The 16,084-nt window shown below is 64.2% G+C and overlaps 3 protein-coding genes across 10 annotated transcripts; 1 reads left to right on the top strand and 2 right to left on the bottom strand.

Moving 5' to 3' along the window:
- Positions 1-351: 351 nt before the first annotated feature.
- Positions 352-5,560, bottom strand: CERS2 (ceramide synthase 2). The gene is made up of 11 exons (XM_051641076.1): positions 5,473-5,560; positions 4,113-4,286; positions 3,432-3,549; positions 3,227-3,345; positions 3,028-3,085; positions 2,893-2,943; positions 2,506-2,598; positions 2,257-2,385; positions 2,075-2,181; positions 1,812-1,965; positions 352-1,544 (listed from the first exon to the last, which is right to left on the bottom strand). The coding sequence occupies exons 2-11, from the start codon at positions 4,283-4,285 to the stop codon at positions 1,422-1,424; spliced, it is 1,125 nt and encodes a 374-aa protein (XP_051497036.1). The 5' UTR covers position 4,286; positions 5,473-5,560; the 3' UTR covers positions 352-1,421.
- Positions 5,561-6,096: 536 nt separating this feature from the next.
- On the bottom strand, positions 6,097-11,736 carry MINDY1 (MINDY lysine 48 deubiquitinase 1). 7 transcript variants are annotated; one of them, XM_051641060.1, is made up of 12 exons: positions 11,024-11,736; positions 10,303-10,420; positions 9,770-9,876; positions 9,039-9,599; positions 8,857-8,914; positions 8,428-8,492; positions 8,149-8,307; positions 7,459-7,561; positions 7,215-7,357; positions 6,933-7,124; positions 6,655-6,804; positions 6,097-6,484 (listed from the first exon to the last, which is right to left on the bottom strand). In XM_051641060.1, exons 4-12 carry the CDS (start codon positions 9,477-9,479, stop codon positions 6,419-6,421), a joined length of 1,377 nt encoding a protein of 458 aa, XP_051497020.1. In that variant the 5' UTR covers positions 9,480-9,599; positions 9,770-9,876; positions 10,303-10,420; positions 11,024-11,736; the 3' UTR covers positions 6,097-6,418. The 7 variants fall into 7 exon arrangements, with proteins under 7 accessions (XP_051497020.1, XP_051497021.1, XP_051497022.1 ...); XM_051641061.1 differs by having other exon boundaries at positions 10,309-10,420; XM_051641062.1 differs by having other exon boundaries at positions 10,313-10,420.
- A 229-nt stretch (positions 11,737-11,965) lies between these two features.
- Positions 11,966-15,567, top strand: PRUNE1 (prune exopolyphosphatase 1). 2 transcript variants are annotated; one of them, XM_051641070.1, is made up of 8 exons: positions 11,966-12,096; positions 13,253-13,357; positions 13,438-13,643; positions 13,888-14,072; positions 14,149-14,307; positions 14,399-14,493; positions 14,570-14,728; positions 14,841-15,567. In XM_051641070.1, the coding sequence occupies exons 1-8, from the start codon at positions 12,058-12,060 to the stop codon at positions 15,159-15,161; spliced, it is 1,269 nt and encodes a 422-aa protein (XP_051497030.1). In that variant the 5' UTR covers positions 11,966-12,057; the 3' UTR covers positions 15,162-15,567. The 2 variants fall into 2 exon arrangements, with proteins under 2 accessions (XP_051497030.1, XP_051497031.1); XM_051641071.1 differs by having other exon boundaries at positions 12,018-12,092.
- The last annotated feature ends 517 nt before the right edge of the window (positions 15,568-16,084 follow it).

The following is a 16,084-nucleotide window of genomic DNA, read 5'->3' as shown; positions in this document are numbered from 1 at the left end:
CCACCCCCCTTCCCTCGGGCGACTCTGCTCACACAAGGGAGGTTTTTTTTTCCTGCTAAAGAAAAGAAAAACTTTTAGACAAGAAAAAACCAAAACCCACCACACCTTTGTCAGGCCTGAGCTCCAGTTCCATCCTCTCAGTGTCCACTTGAATAGCAGCTTTGTCACCCGAGGAGGGTGGCAGCTCCTCTGGCAGGGCTGCCCCTGGGGCGGGGGGGGGGGGATATAAAAATAACAAAAAACTTCCAATCTGCTCCATTTAGCACTGAAAGCAAAAGGGACCTGCACCCAGTGAGCCCCCCCAGAGGGCAGTGGTGCCACCTACAGAAGAGACCCAAAATACCTTCACTATTAGCATTTTTTTTTTATACCGAAGTTTATTAGTTTTTTTTTTAAACTTTTAATATATTTAACCTTTTATTTAAAAAAAAAAAAAGAAAAACAAAACAAAACACGTTTTGGTCTGATGTTGGTTAATGGTCCTTTTCCCCCCACACCCCCTCGTGCTGGGAGGTCTCCCCCCATCCCGGGTGGATGTGGGAGGCAGAGCCAAGCCCAGCTCCTTCCAACTTCCAAATAAATAGAAACAAAAACCAAAAACAAGGAGGAAAAAAAAAAAATCAGTTGCAAATTTGTCCTGTTACAGCTGGGAAAGGGCCCAGGAGAGGCCATGGGGAGGGAGAGACTGGAAACCCTGTGACAAGGAGAAACGAGGGGATTAAACTCCTCGGGGAGACACAAGTAGTGACTGAACCCTGTGGCTTCCTGCCCCCCCCCCCCCCGAGCACTTTCATAGTGTCATTGTGAAACTCAGCCACCAAAACACCCGGGGTGTCACCTGGGATGTCACCTGCTCCCCCGGGGTGTCACCTGCTCCAGCTCCCAGAGGCTGCGCCGGCGTTTCCACCTCTCGGCACCGGCGCCGAGCGCGGGGCAGGGAAGGGGATTTTTATCCCGGTGTTGGAAGAGGCTGCAGGACCCGCTCCCCTCCGGCCAGGAGATGGTTGGAAAAAAGGGAATAACGAGGGGCTGGAGCCCGTGAGGGGCTGGAGCCAGGAAAGGCACCAGAGCTGGGAAAGGCACCATCCCAGGGGATGCTCCTGGCTCCGCCTGTCCCGGGGCACGAGGTGGATTAAGGCAGGAGGTGAAAGGCAGAAATGGCCCCAACGGGAGAGGGGGGAGCAGCGACCACTGCTCCCCCCGGAACTGCTGCCCCCCTGGAGCTGTGGCCCCAAATCAGGGGGGGAGCCCAGAGGGGCTCTGGGGGTCCCGGTTTGCTTTGCTGGCCCAGGGAGGGACGAGGATGGAGCGGCCGGGGGGGACACCTGGGCACTGCGCGAGGGTGACGTGGCTGGGGTCTGACACCTCCCGGGTGTGGGCTCTGGGGGGGGCCCCCCCGGCCCCCCCGCCGGGCAGGACGCTCAGTCGGTTTTGCGGTGGTTGTTGTTGAGGACGGGGTGGCCGTTGGAGAGGGGCCCGTTCTTCTCCTCCTCCTCCTCCGAGTTGTCCGTCTCCTCGCGGTCGCTCCGCTCGTCCTCAACCACCTGCGAGGGGAGAGGGAAAAGGGGGGGGGCGGGGCTAAATCAGTGGCAACCCCCATTTTATTGCTGTGCCTCAGTTTCCCTCATTGCCACCACCACAGTTTCCTCCCCTTCCAGCCCTTGGGAAGCCAAATGCAGTTTGGCTTCATGGTTTGGGGGGTTCCTCTCACTCCCAGACCCTCCATCCACCTGAAGCCACGTTGGCCGAGTTCAGATCCAGCCCCAGTGGCATCAGGAGCCCCCAGTCCCCCCCGACAAGCCCCCTCTTACCTTTCCAGTTATGAACTTCTGGGCCATGCGGATGATGAGGTAGGCCCAGAAGACGTGCAGCGACTGCAGCACGACCATCATGAAGTTGAAGAAGTAGTAGCCAAAGAAGGGAGGGTAGAGATCCAGCGGGTAAACGACCGTGCAGTGCATGATCCTGCGGGAGAGCAGCTCTGTCACGGACAGGGATCAGCATCCCACCCCCTGTGGGACTCCCCACCCCGTGCCTCAGTTTCCCCACCCCTTCCCCGGGGACCAGTGCTCACCAGAAGGGCAGGATGACCAGGCGGGTGACGATGAAGACGGCGGCGAAGACGATGAAGATGTTGTTGCAGGTGTTTCTCCAGCCAGCATAGTTGAACATCTTGGCAGACTGTGGGGACAGGGAGGGGGGTGAGTTGGGGAGGGGACACGCGACACGGAGGCGGCTGTGGGGAGGGGGCCTCACCTCCAGCAGGTAGTCTGAGGAGTCGTGCAGGGCCATGATGAGCGTCCCTGCGCGGACGTAGTTGGCGAACCAGGAGAAGCTGATGAGGATGATGGTGGCGACGTGGTGGATGATCTGCTCCTTGAAGTCCTGAAAGGGGGGATTGGAGGGGGGATTGTTACCCTCAGGTCCCAGATCCCCTCCGCGACCCTAGATCCTCCCAGCTGGGGTGTCCTTGTGCCTCCCACCCCCGTCCCCAGGGACCCCCACCTTGCGCTTGACGTCGGAGGCGATGCTGAAGAGCAGGGACCAGTAGAAGGAGAGCTCGATCATGTAGTACCAGTACTGGGAGGGCAGGATGCTCTGAAAGCCAAGGGGACACGCTGAGGGGGACCCCTGGGACAGGGCTTGACCCCCTTTCCTGGGCACCAACCAGACCCAGGGGTGTCCTGGGGACCCTCCTGCATCCTCTGCTGTGCAAACCCCTTCCCCGTGCATCAGCCAAACCCAGATGGGTGACAGTGACACTCTGTGTCACCCCCAGGGGGGTTGAATCCCCCTTGGGGGGCATCAGGCAAACCCAGAGAGCCCCTCCCACAGCTCCGGGGGCTCCAGAAAGGGCTGTGGAATGTTGGGGGGCCAGGATTGGGCACTCACCTGGATGGGGTACCCCTTCCACACCTCCCGCAGGTCGTAGAACCAGGGTTTCTGTGGGATGAGGAGGGAAGAGAGAAAAAGGATTAGGGGGGGCTAGGAGGGACCTGGGGGGCGCGGGGGGGACACGATACTTACATCCACTATGACAGCCATGCCAGCAATGAAAGCAATAAGGTAAAACGTGAATCGCCAACTGGAAAAAGGAAGCAGATGGTCCTCAGACAGGCCCCGGGAGAGGGAGGGAGGAGGATGGACCCACCAGACCCACGTTCCCCCCCCTCCCAGGGCAGCCCCCAGCTGGGGCCCACAGGGTGGCAGTGACACCAGGTCTCACCTGGCCTCCCTGAACTTCTTGAGCAGGCTGGGCCGGTCCTGGTTGCGGCGGCGGCGGAACCAACGCTCCACCTGCCGCACCGTGTGCCCGCTCTTCTTGGAGAGCATCTCCACGTCGGCCTGGGGACAGCAGGGATGTCACCACCACACCACGGGGCCACGTCCCGCCCCTGCTGGGGACCCTCCTCCTCCTCCTGCCCCCTCACCTGCTTGGGGTGTTTGGTGGTGGCAGCATAAAACTTCTCCAGCACGGGGTTAGGGGTGGCTTTTAACCTGATCTTCTCCTTGACGTTCAGCAGCCCGGCCAGTGGGGTGGCCACGTACCTGGGGGACGAACAAGTGGACACAAAATGTCCCCACTTCTCTGCCACTTATCTGATCCGGCTCCACCAAAGGACCTGCAGCCACTCGGTGCTCAGTTTCCCCACCCCGTGACCACTTCTCCAAGGTGGGTTTTACCACGGGGGAATCCCCCGGGTCCCCTCTGCCACCCTGAGTTGGGGAGCAGCCCCCCCAGGAGGTGGCAGGGCAGGCACAGGGTGCCCTCCCCCTTCCCCTGCCATCCTAACAAAGCCCTGTCTGTTCCCAGCCTCCGCTCCCCATTGTTTGCCCAACAAATCGCTCCTTAAACGCCTGTGCTGGGATAAGGGGGGGGATGCACCAAGCTGGGCTGGGGGGTGGGGTGAGGGGGCTGGTCCTGGCCCTAAATGTGGTCTAGGGGGTGGGACACAAGCCCCCCAAGGTGCCACACAGGACCCCCAAGGTGCCAGGGCGAGGCAGGGGGACAGGGTGACACATGCACACAGGGTGCCCCCAGCCCCTGGAGGTGCGGGGAGGATGGGGGGGGGGGAGGGGTGTTTGTGTGTGTCCCCCCACCCAGGACTCACGTCTCAAAGAGGTGCCGGACCACGAGGAAGAGGAAGGCCAAGGGGAGGGTGATGTAGAGGTCGGAGGCTTTGGCGTAGACTCGCCCATCCCGGTCCTGCAGGTCAGCCCAGGTGAGGTTCGCCGGGAGCCAGAGCCGTTCCCACCAGAAGTAGCTGTACAGGGTCTGGAACATGCTGGGGGGGGGGGGGGGGCGGGGGGTGGCAGGAAAAGAGAGGAAGAAATGAGGGGGGGGGGGGCCCCAACAACCCAAGGGGGACCCCCGGGTGGGCGGCGAAATCCCGAAATCCCCAGGGAGCTCCAGCAGGGAGAGACTTTGCTCCCTGCGGCGCCGGGTGATGATTAACCGGGGCGGGACCGATCCCCGGGGGGAGGGAACCGCGTTCCCGTTGTTCCCCGGCACTTCCCCGCTGGAATCCCGAAGAGTGACATCGGGAGGGGCACAAACCCGGGATGAAACCCCCCCCCCAGCCCCCCAAAGGCGGTTTCTCCCCCAAGAGCTGCGTCCACACCGGGGGGGGGGGTTGATCTCCCAATGGTGTGGGGGGGGGGAAACTGAGGCACGGAGCCCCCCGCACCCCCCGGCCGGGCAGCCGGAGCCAGGCGGCCCCGCGGCGCGGGATTAGGGATTTGCCGGCGGGACAATGACACCTTTGTGCCTCCCCAACACCGACGGGACGGGCACGGGGGGGTGGGGGCGGCCGGTGCCCCCGCCCTGGGGTCACATCCCGGGTCTTCCTTCCCCTCCCGCCATCGGACACGGGCCGGTTCTGCCCCCCCGGGAGGGCCGGGGGTCCTGTCCCACCCCCCGGGAGGCAAAGCCCCGCGGCGGGGCCGGGGATTCGGAGCAGGGGGCCGGGAAGGGGGGGAAGAGGAACCGCCGGGGCCGGTTTCGCAAGGCAGGGCCGGGCCGCAAACGGGCCGCGGGGCCGGTAACGGGCAGGGCGGGCGCGGGGGGGGGGGGCCCGGCGGCGGCTTCGCCCCCCGGGGCTGGTGGGTGAGGAGCCGAGAGCGACCCGGGGGAGGCCGGGACCGGCAGCCGCCCCCCCCCCCAGCCCCGCCCCGAGGTGATTTTAGCCCCGATCCTGCTGGAAAGCGACAAAAAAAACACGGAGGGAGGAACAGGCGGGGCCGGGAGCATCGCGGGGCACCGAGTACCGGCCGGGCCCTCCCCGGGGGGGTGTCCCGGTCGGGGGTCCCGGCCGCAGGGAGCGGCGGGGCCTGGGGCGGTCACCGCCTCCCTCGGGCCTGGGCCCTGCGGCGGGACCCGGGGCGGCCGTTCCCCGCCCCCTCCCGAGGGGTCACGGGGCAGAACCGGGGCTCGGACCGGAGCCCCCCCCCGCCCCCCCCCCCCGCACTCACGCGCCGCCGCCCGGAGCCGCCGCCTCGCGCCGCCGCTGCCCCCCCCCCCAGCGCGCGCCCCGCGCAGGCAGCGGGAGTGACGTCACCGCCAACGCGGGACCGGGGGGGGGGGGGGCGGGAGGGACCGGGGGGACCCGCCCCCGGCTCCGCCAGACTCGATCAATCGAGCGCCGGGAGCGGCTCTAACAACCCACCCCCCCCCAAATAAATACATCCCCCCCCGCGCCCCCTGCCGGGCCCGCCGCGACACCGCAGCCCCCCCGGGGGGGAAACGCGTGTCCTTGAGGTGCAGGGGGTCCCCTCACCCCAAACACCCCCCCCCACCAGACCCTGTGTCCGTGAGGCGCGGGGGGTCCCGCCGACAGCCCCCCCCCCCCCAGACTCACGTGTTCATGGGGCATGGAGGGTCCCGTCGCCCCAAAAGCCCCTCCAACCCCCCTGGACTCCTTGTGTCCGTGGGGCTCAGAGAGGTCGGTGCCCCAAAACCTCCCCAGACCCCCCCAGACTCACGTGTCCGTGGGGCTCAGAAGGTCCCATCACCCCAAAACCCCCCCCAGACCCCCCCAGACTCATGCGTCCGTGGGGCTCAGGCCCCCCGGGGGTGTCAGAGCCCGGAGCCAAGGCCGGGGGACAAGTCCTTTATTTGCTAAGGCCACGTTTCGGACACGGGGTCACGCGTGTGTCTCCCTCCCCCCCCCCAGACACGTGTCCCCCCGTGTCTCAGAGCAGGGACTGAGGGCTGAGGCCCCCCCTGGGACCCCCCCCTGTTAAGGCCACTGGAAAGGTTGAGGTGGTCCCGCTGGTGGGCATGGCAGGACCCCCCCTCCTGTGTGCGTGTCCCCATCACGTCCCCAGGGACCCCCTGGGGAGGGGGGGGGTGGGGGTGGGGGGTGTCTCCCTGGGGGACGGAGTGCGGGGGGGGGGCGGCGGGTGCCCCCCCCGGGCGCTATAGGAGGGTACAGTCCAAATCTGGCTTCTGCCGCTGCCGTCGCTCCCCTGCCGGCCGCCCCCCCTGCGGGCAACAGGAATTGGGGCTGGGGACCCCACAGGGACCCCACGGCGTCCCCGGGGGACAATACAGAGCGGGGAGGAAGGGGGGGGGGGGGGGCGGTTTCTCACCCCCTGCCTTGGGGGGGACAGGGGGTGAGGAAGCCCCCACCCTGGGAGGGGGCATCGCAGTACCTGGTGCTGCTGGTGCTGCTGGTGCTGCTGGTGCTGCTGGTGCTGCTGATACTCCTCGTGCTGCAGCTGCCGCGCCAGCTCCAGGTCGCTCAGCGCCGAGGGGGGGTCCTGGCCCTGCTGCTGCTGCAGGGACAGCGCGATCATGTAATCCTGGGGAGGGGGGGGGGAAGACACACACAGAGAAACAGACTGGGGAGGGGGGTCTCAGCACAACGTCACCCTGCAGCGTCCCCCCCCTGCACCACAAACCCAGCGTCCCCCTCCTGCTTGTCCCCTACCTGGTCCACCTGTCTCTGCTGCAGGCGGGGGCCCGGGGGGGCCGCGGTGGCCCCCCCCTTGCCCGCAGCCTGGCTGAGGTGGAAGTCAGTGTCGCAGAAGCAGCTGTCCCCGTCCACCGTGTGCAGGCTCTCCCAGACCACCCCCTCCTCCTGCAGGAAGCCCTGGTCTGTCACCAGCAGGTAGAGGTGGCCCTGGGGAGAGGGGACCGTTGGTTTGGGGGCTGGGGTCCGATGGCTGGAAGGAAGCTGGGGGGGTGGGGGGGAGTGTGTGTGGAGCTGCACCTTGTGCTTGATCATGGTGCTGAAGTGGTTGTTGCGGAAGAAGACGCTGAGCTCGCCCTCCCTGACGGCCGCCGTCAGCTCGCACAGCCCGTGGAAGGTCAACTGGGAGGCCGTGGACTCCAGGAACTGCTCGGCCACCAGCCCTGGGGGGGACAACGGGGTGGGAGCAGGGCTGGGGCATCCAGATCCACCCCCCCCCCCCGGGCACCCCCTGGGAGCAGGTAGCTGGGTGGGGATCCCTCACCTTCGCTCACCAGGCTGGAGTCACTGGCCTGTTTGCAGGTGATGATCTTCTCCACCAGCTGGTTGTAGCTCAGCTTGCCCACAGCTTGGACCACCTCGGGGCTCTGTGGGGAGGGGAAGGGCTGGGGGGTGAGAACCAGCTCTGCAGGGACCCAGGGCAGCCCAGGGCAGAGAATGAGTCTGTTGGGACCTTCCCCGACCAGCTGGACCACTGCTCCATCATGGGGACATCCAAGAAGCTTCTTGGAAGGGTCTCTCCCATCATAGAAGGGTTTGGGTTGGAAGGGATCTTCAAACATCATCTAGACTCCACCTTGCCACGGGCAGGGACACCTCCCACCATTCCAGGCTGCTCCAAGCCCCATCCAACCTGCCCTTGAGCACTTCCAGGGATGGAGCAGCCACCTTGAAGATCATTGAATGGACCATCTGGGTGATCTTTAAGGTCCCTTCCAACCCAAACCATTCCATGATCTAAAGATCACCTAGATCCCACCCCCTGCATGGGCAGGGACACCTCCCACCAGCCCAGGTTGCTCCAAGCCCCATCCAACCTGCCCTTGGACACTTCCAACCATGGAGCATCCACAACTTCTCTGGATAAATCAGTGTCTCACCAACCCTTGGACCATTCCCTGGTGTCCCTGGGCCAACACAAGCCACCAGCAGGACAGCCATGGGGCCAGCTCACCTGGGGGTCCACCAGCCAGCCATGGTAGAGTGGGACGTTGAGGAGGTCAAAGACAATGCACTCAGGTGTGTACTCGAAGTCGGAGACGCCCGTGAACCGCACGTTGACGTCCAGCCCCGTGGCCAGCTTGGGCAGGACGGTCATGGAGTCATTGATGTTCTGGGGGGGCAAGAAGGAAGGGGAGGGGAGTTTCTCACGCGTCTTGCAGCCTGAGGCCGCCGGAGCTCCCGGAGATGGAGGGAGGGGGGAGCGGTTTTTGGGGTGGGAGACTCTCCTCACCTGCTGGAAGTTGAGCTGCAGCCCCTCGGAGGGCTCGCGGGGTTGGGTGGACAAGATGCAATCGCCTGCAAGGCAGCGTCATCAGTCCTGGCACACCGGGGCACACCGGGCACACCGGGGCACATCGGGCACACCAGGGCACACCAGGGCACACCAGGCACACCAGGGCACACCGGGCACATCGGGGCACACCGGGGCACATCGGGGCACATCGGGCACACCGGGGCACACCAGGGCACATCGGGCACACCGGGCACACCAGGGCACACCGGGCACATCGGTGCATACTGGGGCACACCGGGCACACCAGGGCACACCGGGCACACCGGGCACATCGGGGCACATCGGGCACACCAGGGCACACCAGGGCACACCAGGGCACACCACCGCGCCAGGGGGCAAGGGGGAGGTGGGTCCCGGGGGTCTCACCCAAATGTGCCATCAGCTCCTCGGCCGTGACCACCTCCTTCTGCGGGGGCAGCTTCACCTGGGAGCAGCGAGAGGCTGGGAACCAGCCCCCGGCCCCCTCCCCGCACCAGCCGGGGGGAGCCGAGCCCCGACCCCCCCCCCGGGCAGCCCCCCAGCGCCCCCCCCCCCTGCACCCCACTTGCCTTCCACTGCAGGAGGAGGATGTTGATGATGGCCAGGAGCGGGCAGGGCCCGTTCTGGCTCTGCGTGACGACCGGCGTCCGCTCGCCCTTCCAGCTGATCCACTTCACGCAGTAAAAATCCGGCTCCGCTTCCCGAGCGGGGCTGCGGGCTCGGGGGGGCTCCTCTGGGAACCCCCCGGGGCTGGGAATGGGGGGAGCAGCCAGGGACCCCCCAGTCTCTGTGGGCTGCTTCTCCTGAGCATCTTCCTTGGGAGGCTGATCGGAGGGGAGACGTGGGGCACGGCCTGGCTGCCCCGCGGCGGCTTCTCCGCCTGGTGCCGGGCTCTCCCGCCTGCCCTCTGGAATTTCTTCCCCACCGACGGGTTCCTGCGGGAGCTGCTGGGACCCTTCCCTGCTGGAAAGGGCAGGGATTGTCCCTTCCTGCTCAGGCGGCTGCTCCATTGCAGTGGGACCCTCACCCTGGGTGTCCTGCCTGGAGCAGGTCCTGGATCAAGCCCCTGGGAAAGCTCCGGGTCCCTCCAGGAACAGCCACATCCCAAACTTTTCCCTCAGAAGGTCCAACTTGGGGATTTCGAGAGAAAAAAAAAAATAATTCTATTAATCTGATTTGTTTACCAACTTGTTTCTGCTCCTGCCTCTAAACTGCTTTGAAAAAACAATGCTGTGGATGCGTGAGGATGTCAGGGGGAAAAGGAGAATCCCAAAGGAAAGAGGGAGAATCCCAAACCAACCTGGGAGGAACTGAGGGGTCAGATGGAGGCAGAGAGGCCTGGAGGAAAGGTGGGAGTCCTGTGCTTCCACCGGGCTTTTCCTGGAAATTCAGGTGGGGAAGATGCTCCTGCAGAGGGATTGGGAAAAATTCAGCTTTTAGTCAAAAGAAATGGGAACGTTTGGCTTTGGGATGGGGAAGAGATTTGGGAAATTTCACAGACTCTGTGCCAGCAGGAACGTAGCTGATCCGGGTCAGCGACCGGGATCTCCTTGGCCCTAATCCTGCTCCCACCCACACACGTGGCCAGAATCAGGGCACCAGGACCCTCCTGCAGCCCCAGGGGATGATCAGTGCTGGAAATGATTCCCAACCAGTAAGTTAAAAGTTTATTGTCTTAAATAAGTAAATAAATAAATAAGCAAATTTTCTCGATAAACAAATATCTAATATAAATAAATGGTATTAATAAATACCCTTGATAGAAAGGCAGGTGAACACATCAGCAGATCAATATTCTTAACAAATGAACCCACAAATACATGAACAATTAACCTTTACCAACAGGCAGTGTGGGAACAAGTAAACGAACACACTCGATGGAGCAGCAGCTCTGCAGGGAAGTCACTACATCAGGAGTGGCACGAAGAAAGCAACTAATACAGATTTTTTGCTAGAGAAGTGGATGGATAAATAGCCTTAGTAAATCTGTATTATTTATAAAATAAATAATAATTATATCTATTCTTTTTAAAGACAGGAATATGCACAAACTGGTATCGTGGCTGTGGAGGAGCCAGTGCCCCCAGCCCGGTACATGGAGCCCCCAGCCCGGTACCTGGAGCTCCCAGCCCGGTACCTGGAGCCTCCTGCCCGGTGCCCGGAGCTCCCAGCCCGGTACCTGGAGCCCCCAGCCCGGTGCCCGGAGCTCCCAGCCCGGTACCTGGAGCCCCCAGCCCGGTACCTGGAGCCCCCAGCCCGGTGCCCGGAGCTCCCAGCCCGGTATATGGAGCCCCCAGCCCGGTGCCCGGAGCCCCCAGCCCGGCCCAACCGGCCCCACCGGCTCCGGTAGCGGCGGCGGGATCCGGACAAACCGGCTGCCCCAGCCCTGGCCGCGGGGCGGGACGGGGCCGCCGCTGCCGCCTGCCTCAGTTTCCCCACCCCACGACCCCCCGGCTCCCCCCGCCGCCCCCAGATCGACACCCCAGACCCGCCGCTCCCACCACCCGCGGCAGCCCCGGGCGCGTCCCCCCAGCGCCCCCAGACCCGCTCTTACTTTGCCGACGGTTGGTTGTCGCCGACCCGCTGCTCCCTCCTTCTTTTCCACCTTTTCCCTTCTTCTTTCCTTCTTTCCCCTTGATGTATCCTTTTCTCCTTCTTCTTGCCGTCTTTTTACCTCTTTCCCCTCTCCTCTCTTTCTTTTTCCTTACTTTTTCCTTGCTTTCCTTCTCTTTTCCTCCTTTTTCCTCTCCTTTTTCCTGCTTTTTCCTTCTTATTTTCCTTCCCTTTCCCTTCTCTTTTCCTTCTTTCCTCTTATTTACTTCCCTTCCTTTCTTTTTATCCTCTTTCTCCCTCCTCTTTCCTCCTTTTTCTTTCCCTTTTCCCCTCCTTATTCCTCCTTCTCCCTTCCTTGTCCCGTCTTTATTCCTCCTTTTCCCGTCCCCTCTCGCCGAGGCCGCTGCCGCCCGCGCTCCTGCTCCTCCCGGGCCGGAGGAGGAGGATGAGGAGGATGAGGATGATGATGAGGAGGAGGAGGAGGAAGGGGCCGGGCCGGGCGGGCAGCTCTGCCGGCACCGCCGCCATCTCGCTGCCCCGGGACACCCCCAAAAAATCACCGATTTTCCGCTTTCTTCCTCACTTTGAGGCCCGGTTTCAGCCGCTGGCGGGCTCGCGCCCGGCGGGGTCACCAGTTACCGGTTACTGGTCACCAGTAACTAGTCGCCAGTCGCCGCTCGGGCCGCGTCGCCGTCCTGGGGACAACGAAAGTCGGGGGGGGCGGGCACGGCCTGTCTGGGGGGGGGGTCTAGGGGGGTCAGACCCCGCCGGGTGGGGGGTCTGCGGTGCACGGGGGGCTTAGGGGTGCCTGGGCAGTTTGGGGGTGTCACCCCCCCCCCCCCTTTTCCCCCCCCTTCCCCCCGCCCCCTTTCCCGCCAGCCCGCGCGGGCGGCCACGCCCCGAAAGCGGAGGGGGGGGGCCCGAGGAGGGTTTTGGGGGGGGGGGGAGCGGTGCTGGGTTGTACCGGGTTGTACTGGGCTGTACTGGGCCATACTGGGCCGTCTGGGGCGGGTCGGGGCGCGGATCGCCGCCGTTATGGAGCGGTTCGTGGAGGGGAACCGGGCGGCTCTGCAGGTAGCAGGGTCCGGGGGGGGGGGCAGCGCTGTGCGAGGGGGTGCAGGGGGGTTGGGGTGCACGGGGATTGGGGGGTCGGGGCAGGCTGGGTCCCCAGGGGGTTGGGGTGCAGGGGGGGAGCAGGGTGCAAGGGGGACTGGGTGCCTAAGGGCTCGGGGTGGCCAGGAAATCTGGGTGCAGATGGGGGGGGGGTCGTCAGGTGCCATGAGGAGTGGGGTCCGTGGGGACTGGGGTGCAGAAGGCTTTGGGGTGCAAGGGGACTGGGCGCCCAGGGGAGCGGGGGGCATGGGGAGTGGGGTGCCCAGGGGCATGGGGTGCATGGGGAGGAGCGGGGTGCAGGGGAATTGGGGTACAGAAGGCTTGGGGTGCAAGGGAGGAGCAGGTTGCCCAGAGGATCAAAGCCCCCCCAAGTGGGGTCCACCCCAAGGAGGAGGGGTTGGTTGTGTGCTGAGGTGTCACAGCTTCCCCTGGGGACCCCCAAAACCCTCTCTGTGGCTACCCCAGCACCCCCAGGCCAGCCCTGCAGCCCCCCCGCCGAGCACGGGCTGCTCCTTGTTTACCTCCTCGGCTTATATGGAATAAAGGAGCGGATCTGGGTTATGACATGGAATGATTGTCACCCAAAAAGGGCCTGGAGACAGGGCGGGCACCCGGGGATTTGGGGTGACACGCTTGACGTTCTCTTCTTGCGGCTGTGGATGAGAAGGAAAAGGGGTGAAATGTGGGGTTTTGGGGGGCAGCCGGTCCCAAACTCATCGTCTTTGGGAAAAAACACTTTGTTTTGGGTTAAAATACTAAAGGAGGCTGTGTCAGTGTGTCCCCCGGGACAGGGAGGTCCTTGTCACCACCGCTGTGGTCACTCGTGGCCACACTGGGTGCTCTGGTTCGATTCGCCCGGTTTCACACACGTGCCCCAAAACGTGAGGATTTCATTTCAGAAATGGATCCCAGCCAGGTCTCCTCCTGAGGGCACTTCGGGAATGCCAGGAGCCCGTCTGGTGGCAGCTGGGAGATGGGTGCCAGAGGGTGGCATCTGTGGGTGACACATGCAACTGGCATGTCCCCGCGAGAGTGGCAGAGGGGAAGGGACCGGTCTGGGGGGGTTTGGAGGACGGGGACGTGTCACTGCCACGCCTGATGTCCCCTGCCCCGGCAGGACCACGTCCGGCGTCACCAGGAGATCCACGTGGTGATGGGCAACGAGGCCTGTGACCTGGACTCCACCGTCTCTGCCCTGGCCCTGGCTTATTTCCTGGCGAAGGTGAGAGGCTCGGCCAGCGTCCTGGGGGCAGAGGGTGGGCTTGGGGGATGCCTCACCATGTGTCACCCCCACGGCCACAGACCTCCCCGGCTCCCAGAGCCGCCTTCATCCCGGTGCTGAACATCCCTCGCGCCGACTTCGCCCTGCGGACGGAGACGACGTTCCTGCTGCGGGAGCAGGGCATCCCTGCCACCTCCCTCATCTTCCGGGATGAGATCGACCTGGGGGGGCTGCACCGCGCCGGGCTGCTCTCCCTGACACTGGTCGACCACCATGTCCTGCCTGGGTGAGCCGGGGAGGGGACGGGGGGACAACCTGGGGCCACCCAGCCACAGCTTCGCTTTTTCCCCTGGCTTGATTTTTGGCCCCAGGGTGGGTAAAAATTTTCTCTTTCCAGGGTGTTTTTAGGAAAGGAGGAGAGGAATGAAGGGGGTTTCCAGGCTGGGCTGGGGGTAACACCCAGGGGCTGTGGCCAGGGTGACACCTGGGGGCTGTGGCCAGGGTCTAACCCTCCCCATCTCACCCACCAGTGCTGACGCAGCCCTGGAGGAGGCCGTGGTGGAGGTCCTGGACCACCGGCCACTCGATCAGGACCGTGCTCCCCACTGCCAGGTGACAGTAGAGCTGGTGGGCTCCTGTGCCACGCTGGTGACCGAGCGCATCGCCCAGGGCCCCCCGGGCGTGCTGGACAGACCCACAGCCGCGCTGCTGCACGGTGAGGAGGGGCAGCCCTGGCCAAGCCCCAGCCGAGGGGGACGGTGGCAACTGATGGCCCCGATGGTCCCTCCCAGGCACCATCCTCCTGGACTGCGTCAACCTGAGCCCGGCTGCTGGCAAGGTGACACCCCGGGACGTGGCGTGTGTCTCGCTGCTGGAGGAGAGGTTCCCCGACCTGCCGGCCCGCGACGCCGTCTTCGAAGCCCTGCAAACGGCCATGTTCGATGTCTCAGGTCTGGCTGGGAGCAGATCCCAGGACACACCCCGCTCCCTGGGGACGAGGACACTTCCCTGGGGTCACACTCGGTCCCTCTCATCTCCCAGGGCTGACGACAGAGCAGATGCTGAGGAAGGACCTCAAAGTCCTCTCCAGCGATGAGCTGCTCCTCGCCATCAGCGCCATCTACATGGACCTGGAGGTGAGGGGAGGAAACCAAAGCAAGGGGTGGCACGATGGGGACAGCGAGGTGACACCAGCCTCTGTCCCTCCTCCAGACCTTCCTGCGCCGGCCCGACGTGCTGCAGGACCTGGATGCTTTCTGCCAGGCTCGGGGCTACGCAGGGCTGGTGGCCATGAGCATCTCTTTCAGCGAGCGCCTGGAGCCCTCCCGGCAGCTCGCCGTCTACAGCCGGCACGAGACCCTGCGCAGCACCGTGAGTGGGGGGGGCTGGGACCCCCATCCCTTGGCATGGGGTTGGGGGAACTCGGCTGCAGTTCACCCCCCAATTGTGGGGGGGTCCCAGCCACCACACTCCCTCCCTCCAGGTGTGCCAGGCGCTGGAGGAGGCAACAGCACCAGCCCTGCAGCTCCAGCCCCTGCCCAGCCCCTGGTCCTGCCTGGCCACCTACACCCAGGGCAACACTTGGGCATCGAGGAAGAAGGTCCAGCCCATCCTGCAGGCAGCCCTGGGGGGACCAAGCCCTGCCAGGGGGCTGGAGGAGGAGGTGGTCCCCCCGCCCACCCCCATGAACAGCCTGGTGGATGAATGTCCGCTGGCACAGACCGTGCCCCCCCTCTGCCCCCAGGATGTCCTGGAGCGGGTCAGTCGCATCGCCGCCGGGCAGCCCCCCAGCTCCCCCAAATGAGAGCGGGTGCCCAGCGGGTTCTGGGGGGGCTGGAGGAGGAGGTGGGGTCCCCAGGCAGGTCCCTGGGTGTGGAGGGGTCGCAGCCACCTTCGTTAGTGCTCACACTCCTCTGTTAAGAGCTCGGCTCCCTGCTGGGGATGGGTCCTTGTACCCATTTGTCCCCCGCCCTGATGGCCCTACTGGGGTTCAGTCCCCCCGGGTGGGTTTTTGGGGACCCCACAGGCAGCAAAGCCAGAGCAGCACACGCACCCACTTAATAAGGGTGCTTAGGGGAAATTAACGAGTTCTTGACTTTCTTCCTTCCTTGGGGGGACTGTGGAGGGCCCCAGGTGGTGGGTCTGGACACACAGCCAGCCTGAGATGATCCCCACATGCTCCCAGGATTAAATTTCCCTCTTTTCTTCCATTTTTGGCTCTTGGCTCTTCTTCCATGATGGGTCCAGCACTGCCCCACCCTCCCTGTGGACATCCTGGAGGGTGAACCCCCTCTTTTCCTGGGGCACAGTCCTCCATCAGTGCCCTCCCTTGGTCAGAGGAGCACTTTGGGGACCGGGGGGGGCGGAGAGGACTCTGTGCAGCCAAACCCCCAAATCCAGCCCAGCCAGGAGGAAACGGCTCAGGGACAAGCAGTGGTGGCACCAGGGGTCTCAGTGTGCCCAAAGCTGTCCCCAAATGGCTGGATAAAGAATATGGACAGGAGGGCAGTGCCCACCATGTGCCGGGGGGGGCTGGTCCTCAGCTTTTCCTGGCAAATTTGGCAGCACCAGTAGCAGAGGAGCCCCGGGGCAGCTCATGGACACATCCCTCGGGCCAGCACAAGGGTTTTATTTCAAGGGTGGGTTGTTTTTTTTCCCAGGGGAGGGGAAACCAAATCCAGCGCTGGCTGCCCAAGGGGGTGGGAAGGCCCAGCTCCAGGCAGGAGC

Source organism: Apus apus, chromosome 27, assembly GCF_020740795.1.
Source record: "Apus apus isolate bApuApu2 chromosome 27, bApuApu2.pri.cur, whole genome shotgun sequence".
In the NCBI taxonomy this organism is placed as follows: Eukaryota; Metazoa; Chordata; class Aves; order Apodiformes; family Apodidae; genus Apus; species Apus apus.
The sequence above is the reverse complement of the archived record's forward strand: the minus strand, read 5'-3'. Positions and strand labels throughout refer to the sequence as shown.